This window comes from Neovison vison, chromosome 8 (genome assembly GCF_020171115.1).
Source record: "Neovison vison isolate M4711 chromosome 8, ASM_NN_V1, whole genome shotgun sequence".
Taxonomy (NCBI): Eukaryota; Metazoa; Chordata; class Mammalia; order Carnivora; family Mustelidae; genus Neogale; species Neogale vison.
Genome location: NC_058098.1, coordinates 143,900,056 through 143,923,916, shown reverse-complemented (window position 1 = coordinate 143,923,916; position 23,861 = coordinate 143,900,056). Strand labels below are relative to the sequence as shown.

General features: G+C 52.5%; 1 protein-coding gene across 1 annotated transcript in view; it reads right to left on the bottom strand.

The window, feature by feature from the left end:
• Positions 1–23,861, bottom strand: part of TRAPPC12 (trafficking protein particle complex subunit 12) — a 71,094-nt gene that overhangs the window by 31,700 nt on the left and 15,533 nt on the right. Inside the window, 3 exon segments of the mRNA XM_044262169.1 lie at positions 10,189–10,327; positions 10,918–11,031; positions 21,531–21,647. Of these exon segments, the coding sequence (XP_044118104.1) occupies positions 10,189–10,327; positions 10,918–11,031; positions 21,531–21,647 (370 nt within the window).

Below are 23,861 nucleotides of genomic sequence, written 5' to 3'. Positions count from 1 at the left end.
AAGCAATCAGACACCCGAGTGAACTCAAAGCTAAGGGGAACCCCTATGGAATATGGGGAACTACACGGAACCCCACTTCTCAGCATGGTCCTTCCCCCAACTGCTGACTGGGGCCCTGTGGGGACCCACCGTGTGAGACCCTGCCTCTGCCTAGGCTCCGGGGGCCCTGAGCGCACAGGAACACTGAAAAAGCCCTGCTCCAACCCACGACCTCCCTGCCGTGAGTTTAAAGCATCCCAGCCCAGGGCCACCCAGCCGCCATCTGCACCAGCCTGGACGTGCCTGCACACGCCCAGCCCCGAGTGGCCGTCAGCATCACAATATCCATCACACACCGCATGGTGCATGTCTCCCTCCTTAGCTACATGATGTTTCCCCGCTATTGGCTGCTCTTTCTAGGACAAATTCAAGGTGTTCAGAGGTGAACCGGGGCGAGGGGATGGGAGAGGGCAGAACCGTGAGTGCATGTGAGCCCTGCTTGGGCACGTCCGCGCTTCGGCCCCTGTGTGCAGAGCCGGCCCGGGGAAGAGGCGACCCACACTCCTGCCCCCGATGTAGGGTTTCTCGGCTCCCTTCGGTCCTGCATCTGTACAGCAGCTCTCACAGCGGCTTTCTCGTGGGGAGGGGGGGGGGAGAGACAAAATTCACCCACGTCTTTCTTGAATGTGGGGACATACATAAAATCACAAAACTAATACTAGTGAAGCAAAAATTCTTTTATGTTAAGAAAAAACATAGCACGTTATTTGAGAACTACTAACATGTGCTCCCTTGCCCTGATGTAACAGTGAGAGGGAACAACTCGGCGGAGTCCGGATCCCCTGCCGCCACGAGGCCTCTGGCCCCCGCTTCTCCCGTGCAGACAGGATGTGCCTGGGGTTCTGGGGCAGGGAGGCACCTCTGGGCGCAGCCTGCGGACCTCTCTGTCCCTGCTCGTGTGCACCCGCCGGTCCCGGGTCCCTCGCAGCAAGGGCACCACCCTGTCGGCAGAGAGCCCCGGGCGGGGTGGCCGCAGGTAGCACTCAACGTGGCTCCCGGGGACACGAATCTGGGTGTTTGGACTTTTAAGGAAAAGCAGATCAAAGCACCTTTACCTGGTTGCCTTAGTCCGGCCAGACCCCACCTCCGGTGTCTGACGCTGGGACTCCGTGAACCCCTCAAGGCTGAGGGGTGCTGACTGCTGAAATGTGCACGCTTTTCCCACGAGCCCGAGGCCTCTCTCCTGCAGGGTCAGCGTGCCTTGAAATACAGGGCTAGTCAGTATCTGTGAGGACAAATCATTCCCAGTGGATCTGTTTTTCTAGAAGATTCCCAAGTATAGTCACGACCTAACTCCAGGCTGCTGGAAGCATTCTCATTAATCATTTAGGAAACATTAAATGAAAATACTCCTATAAAATTCATTTCCGAGGGTCCTTTGCCATGCAGCGAGCCCACACTGCTAAGCACAGAGGCAGAGAGGACTCAGAAATGAAGCAGGCCTCGTGCTGGGCAGAGAACAGACTCAGACAAGCGGAGACACTTAGCTTCTCTGTGCAGGGGGGGCCCCTTCCTTCAGCAGCCTAACTCTGCCGTGTGCTGGGCAGATGGGCGTCCTCGGGACAGGGCGGGGCTTCTGGGACGGGGCCACCCTGCCACGAGGCCCAGCAGAGCACCTACAGGGGACACACGGGCCCTCTGGCCCGCACTAACAGCACCCATTCGGAGGACTCTGCCCGGGCATTACAGTGCTGCACGTGTTTCCCCAGACATCTCCCTCGACTCTGCTGGTCTTGCCTTGTTCTCGATTCTCCGACAGCCTGAGGAGGAGCCACACCGCTGGCATCTCTCCTTTCACTGCCCGGTTATTGGGACACGGGGCGCTGGACGGCTCTGGCTGACAAAGAACGTGGTGTCCCCGCCTTCACTGTAAGAACAGTCCTCAACAAAACTGCCCGCACCTTCAATGCTGCATTGTGTTAAAAGATTATTTATTTACTTGAAAGAGAGTCAGCTCAGAGGCACATCAGCAGGGGGAGGGGCATAAGGAGACGCACCCCCCTCACCGAGCAGGGAGCCTGACACGGGACTTGATCTCAGGACCTTGAGATCATGACCCGAGCCGAAGGCAGACGCTTCGCTGACTGAGCTCCTCAGGTTCCCCTGGCTCTGCATTTTAAATTACAAAGTCCCACAAGCAAACGGAGCATCTCCTGAAGTTTCCCGGTGATTTATTAGGTAAACGGGAAATCCAGAGCCGTTCTGGTGCACAAGCCACCGACACGCCGCCTCCACGGGAGTCTGGAAGGGCTGTGTGTGACCCGGTCTGTCACTGCAGCTGTTCTTGTGTGAGACAGGCTCAGGGGTGTTCTTTTTTTTAAACATTCTTTTTTAAAGATTTTATTTATTTATTTGACAGAGAGAGATCACAAGTAGACAGAGAGGCAGGCGGAGAGAGAGGGAAAGCAGGCTCCTTGCTGAGCAGAGAGCCTGATGTGGGGCTCGATCCCAGGACCCTGAGATCATGACCCGAGCTGAAAGCAGAAGCTCTAACCACTGAGCCACCCAGGTGCCCCAGGTCAGGGGTGTTCTAACGATAGCAATGGAACCCCAAATGGAACACTTCCATGTCTATAAGGATTTCTTCTAGGAAAAGACTGGAAATACCAAACTTTATTAAAATGAAGAGCCTGTGAAAAGAAGTAAAATTAACAACCAGCTTGCTCAGAGTGAGGAAAGTATGCATCAAATGATAAACGCCCAAGAGCTCTGGCAAAAACTGGAAATGTGACCTGAGCAAAAGAGGTGAACTCCAAGAGGTGAACTAATTTTGTCACAGAAAACAAAACAAGACGTTTGAAGCTGGACAATCAGTTCTGAGCCATCATGTATGGTTACGCGCTGGAGAAGAGCTTTCAGATTTGGACTGGGAACCAGAAATGTGAACCACGTGATTCCGGAGAGAAGGCAGAGAAGGACGAGAGACCAGGACGAGAGAACCAGGGACGATCCACCTTCACTTCCGGAGGAGTGCGGAGATGGAGGAAGGCTAAGAGGGTCAGCGTCCAAGTCAAGTGTCTGCCTCATCAGTTTCGGTTTGACTTGGTACCTGTCAGGACTCAGTCCCGAAATACGATTTCAGAGGACACCATCGTACGCAGCTCTAAGAGTTCCCACTCAGCACACAGACCTAGACTCTGTATGAGAGGAACTGCTGCGTTTATTTATTTTAAAGATTTTATTTACTTATTTGACAGACAGCGATCACAAGTAGGCAGAGAGGCAGGCAGGGGTGGGGGGAGTAGGTTCCCTGCTGAGCAGAGAGCCCGATGTGGGGCTGGATCCCAGGACCCTGGGATCATGACCCAAGTGAAGGCAGAGGCTTTAACCCACTGAGCCACCCAGGCACCCTGCCTCTGCATTTCTTAAACACCACACTAAGCAGCATCAAAATAGACTTTATTTCCCACCTTTGGCTTCAAAGTGTTCCTCCAGACGCAGAGAAAGTTGAGTGAACTATTTAATGTCGAGAAGCACTTTGAAAACCCAAAGCCTGTGTAAGCTTTTTCCACTGTCATCACGGCTCTTTCTTTTGAACAAGAGAGAGAATTCCACAGCGGATTAAAAAGGTGGTGCTGGGACAGGGCAATCTCATTGTCCTACAAGTTGGGGAGCTAAAGGATGGAGACCCCATCCGCGTCGGGAATGCACACACAACACGAGTGATACACAGCACGAGCCCCAACGTAACCATCAACAGCTTCAACCACGTGCTGACCCTGGCTCACCCACTGTCACAGACACGCCACACCACAGCAAGACGTTAGTGAAGAGACACAATGAAGGATCTCGTTGCGTCATCCGCAGGTACAACCCCGCCTACAAGTCTCATGAAGACAAGCCCTTCAGAGGGCAGAGCAGTGTGCTCCAGGATTAACATTACAGAATAAAGATAATTTAATTAAAGCAAATTAAAGAGAGAAGGTGATTACAAGCATACAAAGAACGACTCTCCAAAGGGAAACAGTGTGCAGGGTTTGGACAGGTGTGCTAAAACCCTATCAGTCCCCAGTCATTCCTCAGTGGTCAACATTAAAGACAAAAAACAAAAACATCCTTAATCTTGGCAAGAGGCTGGGGCCCACAACCCCCTTGCCATTTCCTCTTGCGACCCCCGCCGCAAAAGGTGGGGTGGCAGTGGGCTTCCAGAGGGGACTGACTGCTCCCGGCGTGTGGAGGGAGTCGTGGGGCGGCTGTCTACGGGGTCAAGGAGGCTGGACCCGTGTGGGAATGCTCATGAAGCCGAATGCGCACCGTCTGTTCCCATTACAGAAAGCTGAGGCGGCAGGGAGCCGGGGGTCAGGGTACGTTCGGGGAACACGGGAGGAACGGTCTGTGACAGCGACTGACACACAGCCTGGGGAGCTCTGCGTCGCCTCGGCCCTCCGAGGCTCTGGGCCCCGGGCACGTGAGCTGCTACACACTCTCTCTTCCACTAACCCGCCTGGTAAAGCTACTTCCACGCCTCCAGGGTGGTCACAGCAACCTTGCACTGGAGCTCAGCAAGGAGAATGTTCCAGAAAGCTGTGTGGTGGGTGCTTCGCCTGTTCCAGCCTGCCTGGTCCGGTTCCAAGGACACTGGCAGGATCAGCCCCCACTACTTCGGACACAGCAGCACGTGGAAGCAAGGTCACTCCGAAACGTGACAGGCTGCGGACGTTTGTACGTCGGAATTACAGTATCCTCTAGCGCTGGAAACCGTACTCCCGGAGCAGGAGAGGATGTTCGCAAGAGTCACAAAAGACAAAAGATTAAATACTCGAAATATGTGAGGAACTGCGACAGGCCGGTAGCGGAAGACAACCGACGGGGACACAGACCCGCCCTGGGAGTGAGCCCTGCAGAGGAAGCCCCAGCGGCCGCTTCCACGTACAAAAAGGCATTTCACGCAGGAGCATGAAGCTGAAGAGTGAGGTCAGACCTTCAGACCCACCCGACGGAAGCCTGCCCAGTAATGACGGATTCACAGGGGCGGAAACAAGACCTCTTAAGACTGTGGCGTTGGGAGTGGGAAGCACTACAGCGGCTTCGGAAAGCAACTGGACTACTTCCTGTAACACTGAAAATACAGGGTGCTTGGGGGGCCCAGGTGGTTAAGCGGCTGCCTCCGGCTCAGGTCATGGTCCCGGGGTCCTGGGATCGAGCCCCGTGTCGGGCTCCCTGCTTGGCACGGAGCCTGCTTCTCCCTCTGCTCCTGCCTGGCCCCTATTTGTGCGCACGCTCTGTCTAAGCAATAAATGGAATCTTAAAAAAAAACCTGAAAATACAAACGCCATGCAGCCAGGTAGTGGCACTTTTAACGTGTGCCTTAGAGACGCGCAAGAATGTGTGCACAGGGATGCGACCAAGGACGGTTGTTCAGGACTGTCACGCATGTCACCGCCTGGAAGTGGAACCTCTGCGTGTCCCTCTGTATGGATGTGCATGGAAACGGATAATGTTCTGCGGGAGAAAGCAAACGAAGAAAGGTGTGCTCGCAGTGTGCATTTAAAACGTGTACCAGACACTTTCACGTGTCTGTGTGTACACGTGTACCTGCCGTGGGCATGAAAACAAGGCTCATGAGCACACGTGACACACGCACGGGAGTGACACACGCACGGGAGTGACACACGCACGGGAGGGGAACAGGACTGAGGTGCGGGAAAGGCCACGTCGGTAACGCATCCCTGAGCTTATTACACAAATGGCTGAGGTAAATGTGGAAAAAATGTTAATATTTATTAATTATTTGAGTGTTTAATAAAATTCCTTTTTGTATTTAAAAGTTGTTCAATTAATTGAACAAAGAAACTTGCCAATTAAGTACTTAATTGAGTATTTTTACTCAATTTACTAATTAAGTATTTAATTTCTCAATTAAGAAGTACTTAATTGCCAAAGAAATACTCAGTTTTGGCCGAATGAAGAGGAGAAAGGCCTCAAGCCGGCAGCACCCTAGACTGGGTTTCCCAGGGACAGAAGTGGTAAGAATGCGGCGAACAGGAAGCGAGTGACACGGAAAGACCCAATCCGGCCAACCGTGCAAACCAACCCGTGCGCCGGCGTCTCCAGGTCGGAGGGGGCCCTACTGGCCAGAGTCCGAGCTCACGGGAAGGGGACTTCTGTCTCAAAATCAGAGCGCTACGGAGAGAACGAACCTGCCCCTGGACGCAGAGGCCACAGGGTGTCCCGTGGAGCTCCATTTTCCTTCTTGTTCGACAGCTTCTACCCTCACCACCAGCACTGATCTTTGGAGTTTCCTGCACCTGGTGACAAGGCCAGGGAGAGCTTGGTGGCCTAGTGTGCCCCTGAAGTGTCAACCCTGCTCAGGCCCCAGTGCTTCGCTGCTCATCACGGGGTCTGGGCTCAAGCAACGCTCTCCCCGGCTGTCGGAAGTGCGAGTGAGGGCCCGACGCAGCAGCTCCTCCTCTGACCTCTGGGGCCCTGAGCAACAGGGGCCGGAGGTGGCCTCTGAAGGGAGGAAGCAGTAAGGACAGAGGCCTGGGGACAGGGAGCCTGCAGTGGCTCAATGCTCTCCGCTGTTCTTTCTCTCAAGCAGGTGGGAGCGCTCAAACCCATGAAGGGACAGTGTGGAGCTTCTGGAAACACACGCTCCACCCTTGAGACAGGCAGAAACTAGCTACGAAACAGCTAGGCATGTATCAGACCACAATACTCTTCCTTTCTGGGATGAAAATTTAAAGAACAAAACAAAGCACTTCATAATTTTTACTCAGGACAATTTTGCTATGAATATTCTGAATGCCTAAAAATCATGGCTGATATTTAAATAAAATATATTAAAGCTCGTTCATAAAACTTATTTATTTGTTTATAGTGGTATAGCCTCCTCTTTAAAGCATATCTTAATGACTTGTTTTGCTTATATACTGCAAGTTAAAATGAAATGAATGAATCAAAACCCTGCATTTAAGCTTGTTACATCACAAAATGAGGAAAAAATTAGGAAACCTTCAGCATATTGCTGCAGATGAATGTTAACACACTTTAGTGATAACGTATGGAGGATTTATGTCTATTTCATAATTTAAATTAGCTGCTTAATGATGCATGGCTACTATCTTCTCTTTATCCACATCCCAGTGCAATTTAATTTCCGGCAAAATCAGAAGCGTGTTTTCCTGGGGAATGTATGTCCTCCAAACTGAGGCTCGGGGTGACAGGGAGCGCCGCACCTGACCCTGAAGCCGCACGCCTCAGTTTACAGGAAGCCTGGCACTAGCGGCACCAAGGCGTGCTCCTGAAAGCTGGGTGGAGAAGGGCAGGGGCTCCGGACTGCGGGACAGAGCAAGCATTACCATGGGCACGCCAGCTACTGCTGTGCTCACAGAGGAAAGGTTCGGGAGCAGCCCCGGCCAGCACAGGACTCACCCGACGTCTGGGCTCTTACTGGATCTTAAACACCCACGGTGAACGCAGAAGTAGCTGGTGGGCACGCAGTTGTACTGAACCTACTGTTCTCGCAGACCTCAGCAGGGACGGAAACCGGAGCACTTGGGTAGCTGTGTGCTTTAGGGAATCTAGGAGTTGAATCTCCCAAGAGATGGGCCTGTGTAGTCAAAGCTGAGTCTTGCCAGCTGCAGACGAGACACCCATCGACGCCATGGCCAGTCCCCACATCTGCATGGGGGCAGCCTCCTGCCCCCAGCACGATCACGCCGTGGGGCGGGCCTGGAGGCCGCACTCTGCCTGCATTCAGGCGGGGTGGGAAGAAACATTTTTTATGCTGAAGGAAAACATAGCTGTTCCTCGTAAGTATGAGAATATCTTGTCCTATTTTTTTTTTTTAAAGATTTTATTTATTTGCCAGAGAGAGAGAGCGTGGGAGAGTGAGCGAGCGAGAGTACAGCAGGGGGAATGGAGGTAGAGGGAGAAGCAGGCTCCCCTCTGAGCAGAGATCCTGATGTGGGACTCGATCACAGGACCCTGAGATCATGACCTGAACCAAAGGTAGACACTCAATGGGCTGAACCACCCAGGCATCCCCTATCATGTCCTGTCTTGATTACCAAAGTCACCAGGCATCATTTATCAGGCAGAAATAACACCCAAACAGCCCCTTGGCCACTGCCCTTAACTCCTCCCTGGGCACCTTTCCTTCAGAGCCATCAGAAGTGGCTAGAGACTGATCTCCTTCTGGGATGGAAGTTCGCTCGTCGCCTTCCCGACACGGGAGGGGGCGCAAATGGCTGGAAATCATTCACCTGCGAGCTAGAGGAGTACCCCCCGAGCAACGAGGAGAAGGCCGCAGCCTCCAAACACCGTGGTCTCAATCTCCATCACACAGGATATGGGGCTCCCCGCAGCCGAGCCCCCACGGACAGAGCCCACCGGCCCTCGGCTTCCCGGGGCGGCAGCACGGGAGGAGACGCGCTCAGAGGCCCAGCCGGGCCCACAGAAGTCACCGTTCCTGCAGCGGAGGCGGCGCGCATGGGCGGTGGGCCTGGGCAGCCCCTGACCCGCTTCTTCCACCTGGGGCGACACCAGAAGGCTGGGCTGTCCTCAGGAACACTGCTCCCAGTGGCTCCCAGCTTCCGTCGGGTCCCCGCCCCGACCTGACAGGCCACAGGCTGGGAAGGAGTTTTACAAGTTGGGGAGGGGCCTGCTGTCTCCTCCCCTCTGCGCCCATGGGCCGCACCGCTTCGTGCCCACCCCGTCAAGCTCGTGAAACCAACCGGTCTGATTTCTACCCAGCTTTAGCTACAAAAACCCACCTTTCCCATTCACTTCTCTTCTACAAGGGGTAACTTCCCTTAGTCAGAAGGAAGAAACAGGACTAACAACACTAGTGAGGCTAAAAGGTAGGAGAGCACCACGCTAGAAACCCCCTTCAAGCCTGGGCAGACTCGGTCACCCGCCTGGCTCCTGTACTCCCCGCACGGAGGGTAAACCCGATAAAGGAGAAAGCTTGCTCCTTCCCTGTGTCCCCCACTACTGAACCGGGATCCAAGTTTTAAGAGAAAACAGCACAAGAGGAAGCTGAGAACCGTGTTTTACTTCTGTCTCATGCGATCACCTACTACTCATGTTAACCAAGTGAGACGCTGATGTAAGCTCCCGACAACGCCATGGCCATCACGATCTTCACTATTAATCAGGCCTCTGCACTCTGCGCTGTTCTCTATTTTCTCTCTGACTCAGATTCTGTCTCCTGACGACCAGAACTTTCCTTTGTGCCTCCACAGTCACACCCCACAGATGCTGGGCGGCAGATCTCACAGAGGATGGCGGTCATCTACAGCGTGTTTCCGACGAACTAAGAACAGAACACGACAAAAGCCGACGCCACACCTTGCGTGTAAGACCTTGCCCAACTGCCACAAACGCCCTAGGAAGCATCGGCCCTGCTGTCCTGGTAAGGACGCCAGATACAGAGACGCCGATCACTTGCCCAGGGCCCCATGCAACTAAGCAGAGAGCAGGACTTACTAGGAAGCTAGACAGTGGAGCCCTGGCCTTCAGCCACCACGGCACAAGTCCTCCCGAAGCTGTCTTCCGCTCGACAGCAACATGGGATGGGTTTCGGCAGATCTGCAAGTTCTCCATCAAGAACCGCTTGTCCCCCTCACAGCTGCCCGTGCCCTGAAAGGCTGTCTGTCCTCTGCGCTCTCCCTTCCCCAGTCTGAGTTTCTTGCTCTCTGACAACGACCCTGTGCTGCCGCCCAGAGTCTTCCAAATGATGGCTGGGGCCTGCTGGGGCCCATTATCCACTTTTGAGCACGTTATCCACTTTAAAATCAGGATAGAGACCAGCAGACAATGGCATGAAGTACTGTTGCAAGAACGTTTTGTTCTGTTTGTGTGTCTGCCGTAGTCACGATGTCGATGACTGCTCACAGGGCGGCACAGTCACAAAGTCTGAACAAAAACCACCACTCAGGTCTAACACCGAGCCTTGCCGCTGTCCCTCAGCAGGTGCCCGAGTAGGGCTGTTGGACAGGGAAGGGCTGTGTGGTGGGATGTCCAAGAAGCATGTCTAGAAAACTGAGTGAGGTCGTACCGTAAGTCAGGGCTCACTGCCAGGCTACTCACTTGGTTTTTCCAGACTGGATATGTTAGGGCAACGGAGGATGCTTACTCTGTGTGAAGCGAAGCAAACCAAAGAAAACACATGCAAAGGCGTAAGTATGCGCAGCACTGCCTTACCCCTTCGCCCTGGGTATACGTGAGGGTAGTACTCGTAATAGAGATCAGGCTGGTCTAGATTTCCAAAGGCCTCAAACTCCATCTCGGCATTCTGGAAAAGGCCCAGCTTCACCAGCAGTGCCAGCCTCACAAACCACAGCTAAAACACAGAATACAAGGGAAACAACAGGTTACCTATGAACGTCGGTTCAGAAATCTGGAAGCAGAGCTTGATGCCCAGTGTTAACAAAGCCTGCGCTCCGCTTCTTAGCACATGTGCCTAATTACACGTTTATAAAAATTACTCTTGAACTTAAGAAAAATGATGTACATGATTTTGTCTGATCTGGCCTAACCTGCCAACTGTTGCTGAGAATGGATCCAGAGGGCGCGGGTGTGAGTGTGAGGGAGGGCTGGAACAGGAGTCGGCGGGAGGGAGGGCAGGGCGGGCAGGGCTGGGCGTGGACAGAGCAGCCTTGGGCAGGTGCGGCAGGGCAGGGAGTCGCCACAGCAGGAGGCAGAGGGGAGGCGCGGAGAGGACAGAGCGATGTGGGTGAGCAGTCAGCTCTGAGGCTCAGAGGGGCTCCGGTCCGGGGGCAAAGTGGGGATCAGGAAAGGAAGACTAAACTCACGTTGATATTAAATTTGGGCTAAGAAAAATATGTTTTTTGTTTTCATGTTGTTCTTCATGCCATGAAAGGCTCCATCCCTTCCGTGTCCCCACTTTATGACCAACCAAAGGGGCTGTACCTGCAAGGAGTCTGCCGTGTGGCTGGTGGGCAGGCCGCTCTTGCCGTAGCCTTGGCCGTGGGCGGTGAGAAGGCGCCCGCACAGGTCAACCGCTGCCCTCCAGTTTTTGCAGCTCTGTAAGACACAGCAGGAAGCATCACCAAAAGCACAGCCACCCCCACACGTGGTGCCTGCCGCACTGGACCCAGCGCCAGCCACCCCTGGCGGTGACGGCGAGGCCACACCGTGGCTAGCACCGAGGACGCCACTTGCCAGCGCTGTGCGGGTCGTCAGGCAGGAAGGGCGCCGAGCCTGAGGTGCAGCGGGAGACAAGCAAGCTTAACAACTGACAGAACACAGCGCGGAGAATTGTTTTTTAAAATTTTATTTTATCTGAATTCAATTAATTGACACGTCATGTACCGTTAGTTTCGGAGGTGGAGGTCAGCGACTCGTCAGTTGCGTAGGACACCGGCGCTCAGTCCATCAGCTCCTGTGGGAAAGCTCCCCCACCCCATGACTGCTTTCCTCTGCAGACACATAACTTTATTTTGCAATTTTCATAAAATAAAATCAATAATTTAACTTTATGGTATGTGCCAGATGTATTTTTTTGTATCTGTAGGAGCTGCGTGGGACAATAAAATAAGTGGTTTTGCAAACTTGACATCATCCCGTTTTACCAACATGAAAACGACCAGGACGCTGGCTGATCAAGCGGGACTTGCTGTTTATCCCCAGCCCTGATGCGACAGACAGGAGGGCCACCCGGCAAATGCACAGCAAGATGTCCTCAGGGAGAACGCCGCAGCCTTCCAAGAAGCGAGAAGTGGATGTTGGCTGCCCATCTCCTTAGCACACCGGGCACTAACGCCTCTGTACGCCGCAGACGCCGCCGTTCACGTGTGTGGCCAACACCTGGCAGGCCCCAGCAAACCCTGGGGCCACGTGCACCCTTGCATGCATTTGTCTCAGGATCTAGCAAGGAAGGCAGATATGACACTTTTTTTTTTCAAAGACGAGAGAAATAACTTTGGGTGCGCTCACAGTCCTGCTGAACAAGCCACGGGAACATCACCTGGGGGCCGGACTGAACGTCCGGAATGGAAAGCTGGAGCCCAGACGTAAAGGAAAACAGCGGGGTCAAGGGATAGGACCCTCCCGGCCGAGGGGGCGCTGCCTGAGTGACGACTGCATGGGTGAGAGGGACAGCGATTAGGCAGGTGGCCGGCACAGGGCAGTGACGGCGCAGGCGTGAGGACAAGAATGGGGATGTCAGCAAGGCCACGAGAGATCCAGACTCCTCCCGAGGGGCTGGGGAGCCGCGCAAGGGCTTTGGGCAAGGGATCGACACGGTCCTGTGTAACACACACTGGAGCGCGCCACCCACCTCTCAGGTACTAACCCTGGCGCGCACCCGGCAAGCATGGGTCCTGCCACGGAGGAGCGGTTTTGAGTGGGGACCGACTCCCGGCCTCTCCTGACAGCAGCCAGCGGGCCCCACAAGGGGAATTCCCTGGGGCACAGGCCAAGGTCGGTGCTTGGACTTCTGGAGATCATCGTAGGTGTGGCTGTGTATATTCTAAGTGCACATGTGGAAAAGCGAGAGGGAAAGTTATTCTGCCACATCTGAACCACTTCTATGTCTGTATCTAAGCAGACCCTGTATCCGGGGGCAATTAATCATTGCTCGTTTCCCAACTGCCCATGCCACACACGCTGGCCTTTCCTGCTGGGCGCAGTAGGTCTGAACAGAGAGCTCAGGGCTGTCTTCCTAGGAAATGACTCCAGCTGAGCATGGGTAAGAGACGCAGCAAGGAGGGCGGGGGAGCTCCGGTGGGCAAAGGCCTGGTGTCGTGGGCCGCGGGGAAGCAGTGAGGACGAAGGGCAGGGAAGGCCAGCCCGGCCTCGGCAGGATTCCAAGGGCATGGGCAACATGTCCTACCCACATTCTGGAAACATCAGCCCCCGTCCCTGTGAGGAGGAAGCATGAATCAGTAACAGAAGATGGGCTTGTACTCGTACGTGTTTTTCACATTTTTATTTAGACGAAATCTTACAGAAGTTTCCGTCTGCTACAGGAGGAAGAATTAAAGGAAAACACCTGTCCTCTCCAGGCCAAGCCTGGAAAATGTGGTGGCAGGTCACCCGTACCCGTGGTGGTGGTGGGGGGGTGCAGACGTGGCAGAGGGACGAGGCCAGGTGACAGTCCGACGTGGGCAGCGTGGGGAGCGAGGCCGCAGGACGGACCTGCGAGCGTGACATGCGGCCAGACGGCGGTGGCGGCAGGGCCAGTCTCGGACGCAGGGAAGGCTGCAAAGGATCAGAGCTCGGCTCTGAAACGGGATTCCAACAATGTGGAATGTGAGGGGCCTCTGAGACGTTCAAGAGGAAAAGAGAAGGCAGCAGCTGCCGTGTGTGCGGGTCTGACGTCCGGGACAGAGGCGTGCCTGGGGCAGTGTGCAGAGATCTGCGTGAAGAGGGTACAGGTGGGAAGGGAGTCAGGCCCTGAGGACCCTGTGCAACACAGGGCAGCTGGGGAGCGGGAGGCCGGAGCAGGGAGGGCACAGTGCTCGGGGCTGCTGAGGAGGCAGACACAGGGACACCAGGACTGCCCGGGAGCTGAGAGCTGGTCGGATGGGGAGACGGGACGGGGAGTCCGACGGAAGGAAACACGTGGAAAACGAGGAGGGGAGCGGTGAGCCGGGTGACCCTGTGAAGTGCGAGTCGCCAAGCTAACAGGTGGGGGGGTAGGGAAGAGAATAGGTGCTTCCTCTGTGCCTCCTTGTAACCAAACGCTCCCGTGTGAGACAGCAAGAGAAGGACGCGCGCTGTTGGACAAAGTCTGCACGTGAGGCAGAAAGGATAATCAAGAGCACGAGGTCCCAGGAATCAGGGGAGGACTCTGGCACTGGGAGGGGGGCGACTGTCCAATGGCCTCCAGGTCTGCTCTAAGCTGGGGCGGGGGACCACTCCAACCCCAGCCAGGAGTGGGGGCCGCAGTGGGGGTTTGAAAGAAGCAGAGACAACCTAAAAAGGTGCGTGGAACCAGCGAAATCTAGAAGGCTGGGTACATCTGCGAGGCTGAAGGTCCCTGGGAAATGGCAGTCATGTTTAGCGTCACATGAGTGCGGAGCTTGGATGTGGGACTTCTCCAGCAGGCTCGGTGGCCCGGCCAGGCCATCTGCGCGGACCCTGCATCACCAGGTGAAGGTAAGGGGTGGGAGAGAAGACAAGCAGGCAGACCCCCTACTACTGTGACCTCGGTGACTTACTATCTGGTGGCTCAACCGGGCCTCAGTCACGCCCTTGTGACGTCAGCTGGCCGCCCTGGAGGTGGAAACGAGGGCACAGTTTGTGGGGAAGCTGGAACCTCCCTCATGCCTGTCCCAGCTGCTCATCCCGCTCTCCAGCTACCCGCGGCACACGGCCACCCTACAGCCGGGCTCAGAGTTGAGCTTCGCGACCCCTCTCTTGCCCCCGGTGAGCCCTCCTGCTAATTCCTCCGCACACACATTCCAGTGGGGCTACAGCCCCCAAGGGGATGGAATTTGGTTCTTGGATAATAATTACCGGCCCTCCAAAGATGAACCCTACCCAACCAAATTGTATTCCTTAGTGTTCTCCTTCATTTGGGGCTGAGGGGGGCGGTGAGCAATTAGGAAACAAAGTAGAAAAATGCTGCTCAGGAGACTGACAACGAGGAAAGGGTTAAGACTGTACTGTGAAGTACGGTCCGTCTCATCCATTCTGCGTGGGAATCAAGGACAGCCTGCCGTTCTGTGTTAACATTAACTGTGTCTTGTCTCCCTCTAGGTGAGCTCCGGGGCCCATGGCCTTGTCGAGTTTGTGCTTTTTAACTTCTAAAAGTACTTCCTCAGCATTATACCTACATGTACATGTGCTCAAAAAATGGTGAAATAGTAAGTTCACAGAACTACAAAGAAGTTGTTGGAAAACTGTACACTAATAATGAAAGAGAAATAAATGATGGCTTATTAGTGACTGATCTTTATTAGCTGGAAAAAAAAAAGGCAACAAATGCCACTTCTAGCCTAAGAAATGATAAAGAACGATTTCAGAGAAGACACAAGTCCGGCTGACACGGGGACACCAGAGCAAGCGTGCCTGCACGCTGCTGGTACATGCTCACGGGCGGAACCTTCCTGAACCCTGCGCGCACTAACAGCCTCCCATCCACCAGGCTCTGACCTAACCGCTCCCCCAGCGTTCCTACTGAAGAAGTAATCACATATGACAAGAGATTTCCCAACAAAGTGGCCCATCCTAAAGTTATTTACAACTGTATCAGATTATGTTGTAAATAACATTTGTTTAAGTCGGACACTTTAATATCAGGCAATGCTTAAGATATGTTAAAAAGACACAAAATCATAAACAGCTTTCAGGTGAAGTTCGGTCCAGTACACGTACACATACGTACGTACAGGTTTCCGCAGTCACATGGAGACACACCACACACACAACATGTTAACAGACGGTGGCCACGCGAACCATTTTTCTGGATTAAGATGCTGTTCGTAAAAGGAGGGCAGAGGGCTTTGAAGGAGAGGACAGGCTGCACCGGGGGCGCCGAGCACTAGCCGCCGAGCACGTCGTGTCGTGGTTACCTGGAAATGGATGGTGCGTCCACCCACCTCCGCCCTACACGGAGGGACGCACGCACGCACTGATGACCGGCGACAGTGCTTTACGCAGGAACCAAATTCATGCTTGTTGAGATAAAACTCTTAAAAAAACCCAGTGTGCAGGTGTGCGTGGTGGCTATGGCTGCTGCAGCACGCGGAGAGGTTCCGTCTTGGGGGGCAGGGCTGAGCTGCAGAAGGGGCTGCCTGACAGCGCCACCCCAGCGAGCTCCGACGCGATCTGACAGCCCTCCGAGGCCCGCGGAGTCTGTGCGTGTGCAAAAACTATACAGATGAGGAAATCTGATCAGGGATATTTATATGTTCTGAAACAAACATTTACAACACAGTAAAGACTCCTATCTTATTTCATGTCTATTATGTAGATACCCACCACCAATAAAACATTTAAATGTGTAATAAAATTATTTGCAGGTACTCTGTGAATATGAAGTGCTCCATAAATGATTAAAAATAATAAAATGTATCATATAAAAAGCCTCTGCTCTTGCTATGATTTCACACACTGTGATGTCTTCTACATCCCCAACTGGATCACAACTATGAAAAGTGAAGCCCAAACCCATCATCTTAATGATTTATTTTCCAGTAAATGGAAAAAAGCGGCTTCTTTCCTAACTGGGAAGGGAAAGCAGAAGGTCTGTGCTCCTGTTACGGCTTCTCCCCACCATTTCCCGAAGGTGAGTGAGTGCAGGAGACGCACGGGGACAAGGGTGGCTCCTAAGCGCTCCACGCTGGGCTGCCCGCGTCTGACCAACGCCGCTGGCCCACAGCAACATCTCAGCAAACTTACACTAACCCGACGGCCAGTTTTCCCGGAGTCAGAATGACCTCATTCCTCAAGACAATGAACAGCACGGGGCAGGGCTGTGGGTGCCTCCCTGCCCTCCTTGGCTGCCTGTTTGAGAACAAGGAGCCTGGGAGAGAGGCAAGAGCCAAAGGGACGCAGACCTCCTCCTGCCGCACAGGCTCACTGCGGTCAGGGCCGGCGCAGACTGAGCACGGCTCCTTTAAAGACTAAGCTGGAGGGGCGCCTGGGCGGCTCAGTGGGTTAAGCTGCTGCCTTCGGCTCAGGTCATGATCTCAGGGTCCTGGGATCGAGCCCCGCATTGGGCTCGCTACTCAGCAGGGGGCCTGCTTCCCTTCCTCTCTCTGCCTGCCTCTCTGCCTACTTGTGATCTCTCTGTCAAATAAATAAATAAAATCTTAAAAAAAAAAAAAAGACTAAGCTGGATGTGGATTACCTTCTGGTTTAGGAGCCACACATGCCAGTAGATTTTCCTCATACCACAATTTAAAAAGAAAAAAAGAAAGAGGAAAGAACACCAAGAAGTTGTTAGACAAATTTAGCATTTACATTTACCCAAGTAAATTTTTTCTCCTGATAAGAGAACACAAAGTATTTCTTCATGCATAATTCAAGTTTACTTTGATATTTCAAAAAGATTTCCAGGGGCCCTGGACGGCTCAGCTGATTGTGTTTGCCTTCCGCTCGGGTCATGATCTCACAGGGTCCTGGGATCAAGCCCTGTGTTGGGCTCCCTGTTCAGCTGGGTATCCGCTCCTCCCTCTCTCTCTGTCCCTCCCCATCCTCTCTTGGCTCCCCACCCAAACAAATAATCTTAAAAAAAACAAAACCAAAAATATTTCGAGACGAGAATATTTTTGTTCACACCAAGTGGGATCAGCAAAGTCCATCACTATCTTATCCACCAGGAGCCCTAGAGAGGGGCTACCTGCACAGGTGTAGATGGGCCAGGACGACCTGCCCATCTGCACCTGGGATGGAGCCGCACCCAGGGCCAAGGACCAGAGGGACGCCCAGGCAGGAAGGAGATGACCGCCTGCAGGAGAGCGGAGGCCACAGGAGGCTGCGCCAGCTAGAGGGGCTCTCCGGGCTCACTCTGCCCAGCAGAGCAGGGGAGCAGGGGAGAGACAGAAGGCAGGCAGCAAATAAGCCCGGTCAGAACAGATGCGCTACCAAACATGTCCAGGTTTTCAGGGCTGCCCTGGACGCAGAGCTGCGGCTCAGGGATGATCGGCTGGTTTTCAAGCACTGACACACTCGGGCGGGCGATGGCAGCCTTTCTGCGCGTTGTACCCCGTTGGCTCAGCGCTGTTAGGGAAATCTACTGATACTGATGAACGCGGCTCTCCCGCACGTGTTCCAACTGCTCCAAAGGATTTAACTGACTGTGCAACACAACTTTCTTTTTCCCACTCAGTGCTAAGGTTTTCCAGTAAAATTTTGGGCTAAGACAAACACAGGAACGAACATTCTTGAGCACGTCCTTCCATGCACGGGTACGAGCGCTTTTCTGCAGTACAGGATTGCAGGTAGAAACGATGGGGGCGGGTGGTCCAGAGCAGGCAGTCCAGCTCGTTCTCCCCGCCACGGATTCTCTCCTGCCACGGACGCCTGCGGCTGCTGTGCTCAGGCGGCTGAAACGTACCACAGTTCGGGGGACACCCAGCAAGGATAAGCGCTGTTCCCGTGTCTGCGGGCTATGTGGTTTCTGTGAGTGGCCCCTCCATATCATCTGCCTTTTTCCTACTGGGCTGTTTTTGTTTCTTATGCATGGTGGGAAGGTATTAATGCGTATTAATGTTCACTTTAAGAAAAAAGATTTTATTATTCATTCAGAGAAAGAGAGAGAGAGACAGAGTAAAAGTGAGCACAAGCGGGGGTGGGTGCACAGAAGGGGCAGCAGACTCTCCACTGGGCAGGGAGTTGGACCCTGGGCTCGATCCCAGGACCCTGAGGTCATGACCTGAGCTGAAGGCAGACGCTCAACTGACTAGGCCACCCAGGCGCCCCTGTAGTCTCTTTTTAATGCTGTTTACGGTGTTTTGGTTATATATAAGTTTCAAGTTTTAAAGTAGTTAAATTTATTCATTTCTCCCTGAAAGATTTAAAGAATGCTTTTCTACCCTGAGTCATTAAGAATTTACTCTATTTTCTGGAATTCAAAAATCGTTTCAATTTATTTGGAGTTTACTTTTGTGTGTGCGAAGAGATAGATCTTTTTAACTTTTCCCACTTGGATATCCCATTAATTCTGTACCATCACGGCTTAGCTTCTCCTTGCCCTAGTAACACGAGCGTGTTTTGGGCTCCGTCCTGTCACTCACACCCTGCGCCCTTGGCATTTCCCTGACCCAGTATGGCCCCCGCCCAGCTACCATGGAAGAGACGTGGTTCCCACTGCAGTCACTCTTCTCCAGGGTCTGTCCTTGCACAAGCTTCATGCAGAAGGCCTGGGGACATTTCTCTGTTCACGCACGCCAAGCATGCGCACACGTGTGGGTGTGTGTGCCTGCAGTTTACCTCTCCAGACTCCAAAGGGCATGGCCTTCAGCTTTCTGATGTCTTTTCTGCTCTTTGGACTTGCCCGAGTGATGACAAGGACCTAGCAGGGCTGGGGCCCCTGTGTTAACAGAAACAGGTCAGGGGAGATCAGGGCTGGCCTGTGCCCAATGAGCCAGGTCTGAGGAATGGGACAAGACTCTTTAAAAGACAGGCCAGAACGACAGGCTGCCGAGTTCTAATGGCTGGTACTCCCTCCCTTCAAACCAGCGGGACCTCACCTCAGCAGCCTTGTGAACCACAGCTTTGGATTACACGCTGCCTATTTGAAATTTTAATTATGTATTTTCTCAGAGTGCTTTTTGCTATTTTTACCCCATTCTTGTCCACTTTCTAGCCCCTTTCCTGGTGCTCCTCCTCCATTTCGACAGATGTCAGAAGTAATTGGTGAAAAATTATTTTTATAATTACAGTTTAAAGCACACCTTCCAAAACTTGAAGCTCTGTAGAGAAAAATCTTATGAAAATCTCACAATTACTGGAAATGACATGTAGAACTCTGAAAATAAAGTTAGTTTGGTATGAGAAAAAAAACTCTCAGCTTAAATAAATGTTACTTTTTTTTTATACTAGGAAATAAGATATAACTATCTGAAAAACTGAATACAGGCACTCGACGACTTCCAAAAGATGAGAAAAATCGTCCAATAAAAGTCACTCAAGTAACTAATGGTATGTACATAACTTTCCCCATCTACGACTCAAAAGGAATCATTAACTCTATATATGATACCATTAATGTGATTAAAATGTCCTTCTCCACAGGCTGTGACATTCACTTCCCTGTAAATTACAACCTTAGAATGCGCTGACATTACTTAGGGAAATACATTTCAAAACTCTTTCCTAATCTTAAAGAGGCTAGGAATTATTTTAGGACATAATTAAAATACCATGGCAAGGTAATTTTTTTATAAATACATTTTCCACCTTAAATAGATCTCCTTGTTAGGACTCTAATAAAATTTCTCCTGGTGTTCTGTATTTTCAATGTATGAAAAAACCCGAAGCCACCGTATGTATTTATTAACAGCACAAATAATCAAGGAAGGTAAAAAGCCTGCCTGCAGAACCAATTAGTTACAAGGACTGTGTGTGGCTTTGTGTGTACTTTTCAAACGGATCATTACAGGGGTGCCTGGGTGGCTCAGCTGGGAGAGTAAGGGACCCGGGATCCTGGAGTCCCGAGTTCGAGTCCCGCACGTGGGCTCAAGTTTACTTAAGAAGATAAAGAACAACTGGTCATCAGGAAGCGGCTGTCCGGGGCCGCCGGCCCTCGTGGTGACAGTCGCAGCAGCTGCTGCAAGGTCAGACCCCGGCAACGACAAGAACCCTCCCGGAAGCGCAGGACTGTGGGTGCGACGAGCGCCCACGACCTCGGAAATGCTGGCCCGTGAAGACCTACCGCTTCATTAACAAATGATAGAGCATATGGATGTTTAAACACTAGGTGCTTCCCACCCCTTTCCAAGCCAGACTATCGCCGGGGCACCCTGGCTGGCTCAGTCGGCAGAGCACACAACTCTTGCTCTCTGGGTGTGGTTCGAGCCCTCCACTGGCTGTGCAGATAAATTAAAAAAGAAAAATCTTAAATAAGCGAAAAGCCAGCCTCTCTCTGCATCTTCTCTTCCCAAAGCTTCTGAGTCACTGCAATAACTCCAGAATCACTTCAGTAAAAAAAACAAAACAAAACAAACAAAAACAACCCAATGAAGCACTTGATTTATGTTTACTAAATATGAAACTTTAATCATTTTTTTAAAAAAGATCTTGTTTATTTTACAGAGCATGGAGCAGAGGGCGTGGGACATGCAGACTCCACACCAAGCTCAGAGCCCGACGTGGGGCTTGATCCCACAACCCTGACATCACAATCAGGGCCAAAATCAAGGGCTGATTACTTGGCTGACTGAGACACCTGGGTGTCCCTAAGCTTTATCTGCTTTGTGTATAAAATATCTGCTGGCCACCTAAACAAATGATCCTTATTCACCTTTCTGAGGACAGATACTCCTTTAAATATGATGAAAGGTAAAGAGGAAAAAGGTAGTTGTGGGGGGGCGTACGTTTCCCGGGGTTCAAAGACCGCCAGAAACACCCACCCGTTCATGTTAACGTGCCTGTAGTTCAGACAGCTCTCTATTAGTATCTGGGGCTGCATCTCTGCCTATGATTCACACTCACTCCTGTCATGAACAAGGATTCTCGTGTGCATTTCTGGCGAACCCTCCCATTCAATAATAAACCCTTTATGCCAAGTGGCGAAAACAAAGTATTTAAAAAAAAAGCAACATCAAAATGAAAATTAGTTATCGTTAGTTATCATATCTGATGAAGCATATATTTAATCGAAGTATATTTTGCTTCAAGTGGTTTAATCATTTAAAATAATGGCTTTTTAACTAATTGGCCTTAAAATTAAAAGTATGTTAATATGACACTTTTTGCTGCACAGGACTGGTATCTAATTCAACAAAATTTTACGGACACGCAAAGCTTTAGATGACACATTCGAAGTAATTAACTCCAAGGAAAATATGACAGAGAAAGGCCGGCCTTCCAGAAACAACAGTACTGAAATCAAACCCATCGTTACTTACGATCAGCTGTCTCAACCCCACGAAGGTCTGCTCCACGGACTCCGCGTGTAAGACCTGTCTCTTCGCCGCCGCTCTCTCGCCCAGGAAGCGAAGCATCAGGTCTTTAACTGCGTCCCCCTGGAAGGAATGAAAGGAAAATATGTCAAGACAATAAAATGTTAATTAAACTCAGCTAACCAGAACCCATAACTAAACGAGATTTCTTTTTTCTCCATTGGTGTATGGAGGTTAAAGCGTGGTTACAATACAGTAAAACTTCAATCACCCAGATGCTCAAGCATCACCACCTGTAATAAAATGGGTATTTTAGAACTGCGCTTTCTTTTAGAAGAGGGGGAAATCACCAGCCCCAGGACCAGGCTCATAAGGGATGCGCCAGGCAGGGGATTCAGGCCCCTGGGCTGGGTGGGGGCCAGAGTAGGCTGGCCTCCGGAATCCAGCGGTTTGCCTGGGTCTCTGGGAAAGCGTCCCTGAGCTGGCTGCGGATTTCCTTCTGGGGCTGGCTCCGGCCCCAAGCCCGGAGAGAAGAGAAGACTGCCCTCCTCCGCGGGGCCTCTACCACTAGCTCCGCCAGGCCCGCTGTGCACGGGAGTCGTGCTGCGGGCCGGGAAGTGCCCTCACGGGCCTCTGCGGTGGGGACTCGGGCTGCACGGCTTGACTCCGTAGGCTCGCCACCCCCGCGGACAGGGTGCGAGGACCGAGACGTGGAATCCATAGCACACGAGGAGGGTGGCTGGTGCGGACGGGGATGAGCGGGACCTCGGCGCACAGCCAATGGGACACAAGATGGTGCGGCCGCCGTGCCACAGGAGGGACGTTCCTTGGAAAGTCAGAAACAGGACCGCCATAGGACCCCGTGGGGCTGCTCCCGGCTGCTTGTCTGAAGGACATACAAACGCTAACTTGAAAAGAGGTCTGCATCGCCCTGTTCCCAGACGGGATGTGGAAACAAGCCGCATGTCTGGATGGACGCGCAGATAAAGAGGCAGCATGCGCGCCGCGCAACAGTGTTCAGCCACAGGAAGGAACGGAATCCTGTCCGTGCTTCAGTGTGCAGGGACCCTGCGGGCATTCTGCTACATGGAAGAAGTCAGAGAAAGCCAAATCCTGCATGACCTCACTTCTAAGTGGAATCTTAAAAACACAAAAACCAAAAAACCAAACAAACTCATAGGGAACAGAGAACACAGTGGTGGCTGCCAGAGGCAGGGGTGGGGAGCAGAGACGGGCCAAATGGGAAAGGTGGTCAAAAGTGCAAACTTTCAGTAACACAAAGTCCTGGGGACGAACGGCAACTCCAGTTAGCAACACTGTGGTGTAGACCGGGAAGCTGCTAAGAGAGTCTATCTTACAAGTTTTTATCAGGAGAAAAACAATTCCAGAATATGTAAGGTGAGGGATGTTAACTAGACCGATCGTGGAGACCACTTTGAAATATCTGCAAATATTGAGTGTTATACACCTGAAATGAATACAATATGTATCAATTACACCAAGATTAAAAAAAACATAAGGGGAGAATGGAAAGGTGAGGGGGACGGATGCAGTGGACGGGGCGCTTTGGCCCAGCCAGGGGAGGAAGGATTATCAGTCGCTGGCATGGCCAGGGAGCAATGCAACCTGGGGAGGCGGGTGTTGGGGGCTAAGAACCCTCTCCGTCTCGGCGAGCACAACACCTGCTTCCAGCCACAGACCGCTGAGGGCCAGCAGTGCAAGGCCACCGGGGGCACACGGTGATGCAGGCCGGAGAGGAGAGCAGCGTGGAGGTGTCCCCCACAGACTCCACAACCGTCTCTGCCCCTTCCTATTGTTGTCCTACCCTTGGCATAGGCATGCAAGGTGAATCTCCCGCGGTCGCCCAGAATGCTGACAGGTAAAACGCACCAGCCTGTGGACAATGCGTGCAGGAGGACAGAAGATGTGCTGCAGGGGTCTGCGGCTGCCCATCCACAGGTAAAGGGGGAGCGGGGGCCTTGGCAGGGGCAGTGCAGGTCACCAGTCTGGTCCCGCCCAGGGCGCTGAGCCCGGTGCTCCAAGAGGCCAAGCCGCACCTCTCACTTACATGGCAGCGAAAATCCAGAAGCAGCACTTTGATGATTTTTTGCTTTCAGAGCACGAGATGAAATGCTTCAAACGCTAGAAGGGGCTAACTGGTCCAGGAGGGACAATCAAAGGTTAGAATAAAAAGAGCTGAGCCATATGGCTCCACAAAGCTTCCAGGAACGCAACTCCTATCAGACAAAGGGCTTTATCCGAGTGGGAGGAGCTGCGACCCGGGAAAGGGCAGAATCCCATCTTGCTGCGGCAGAGGGAGGATCAATTTACTTCCTC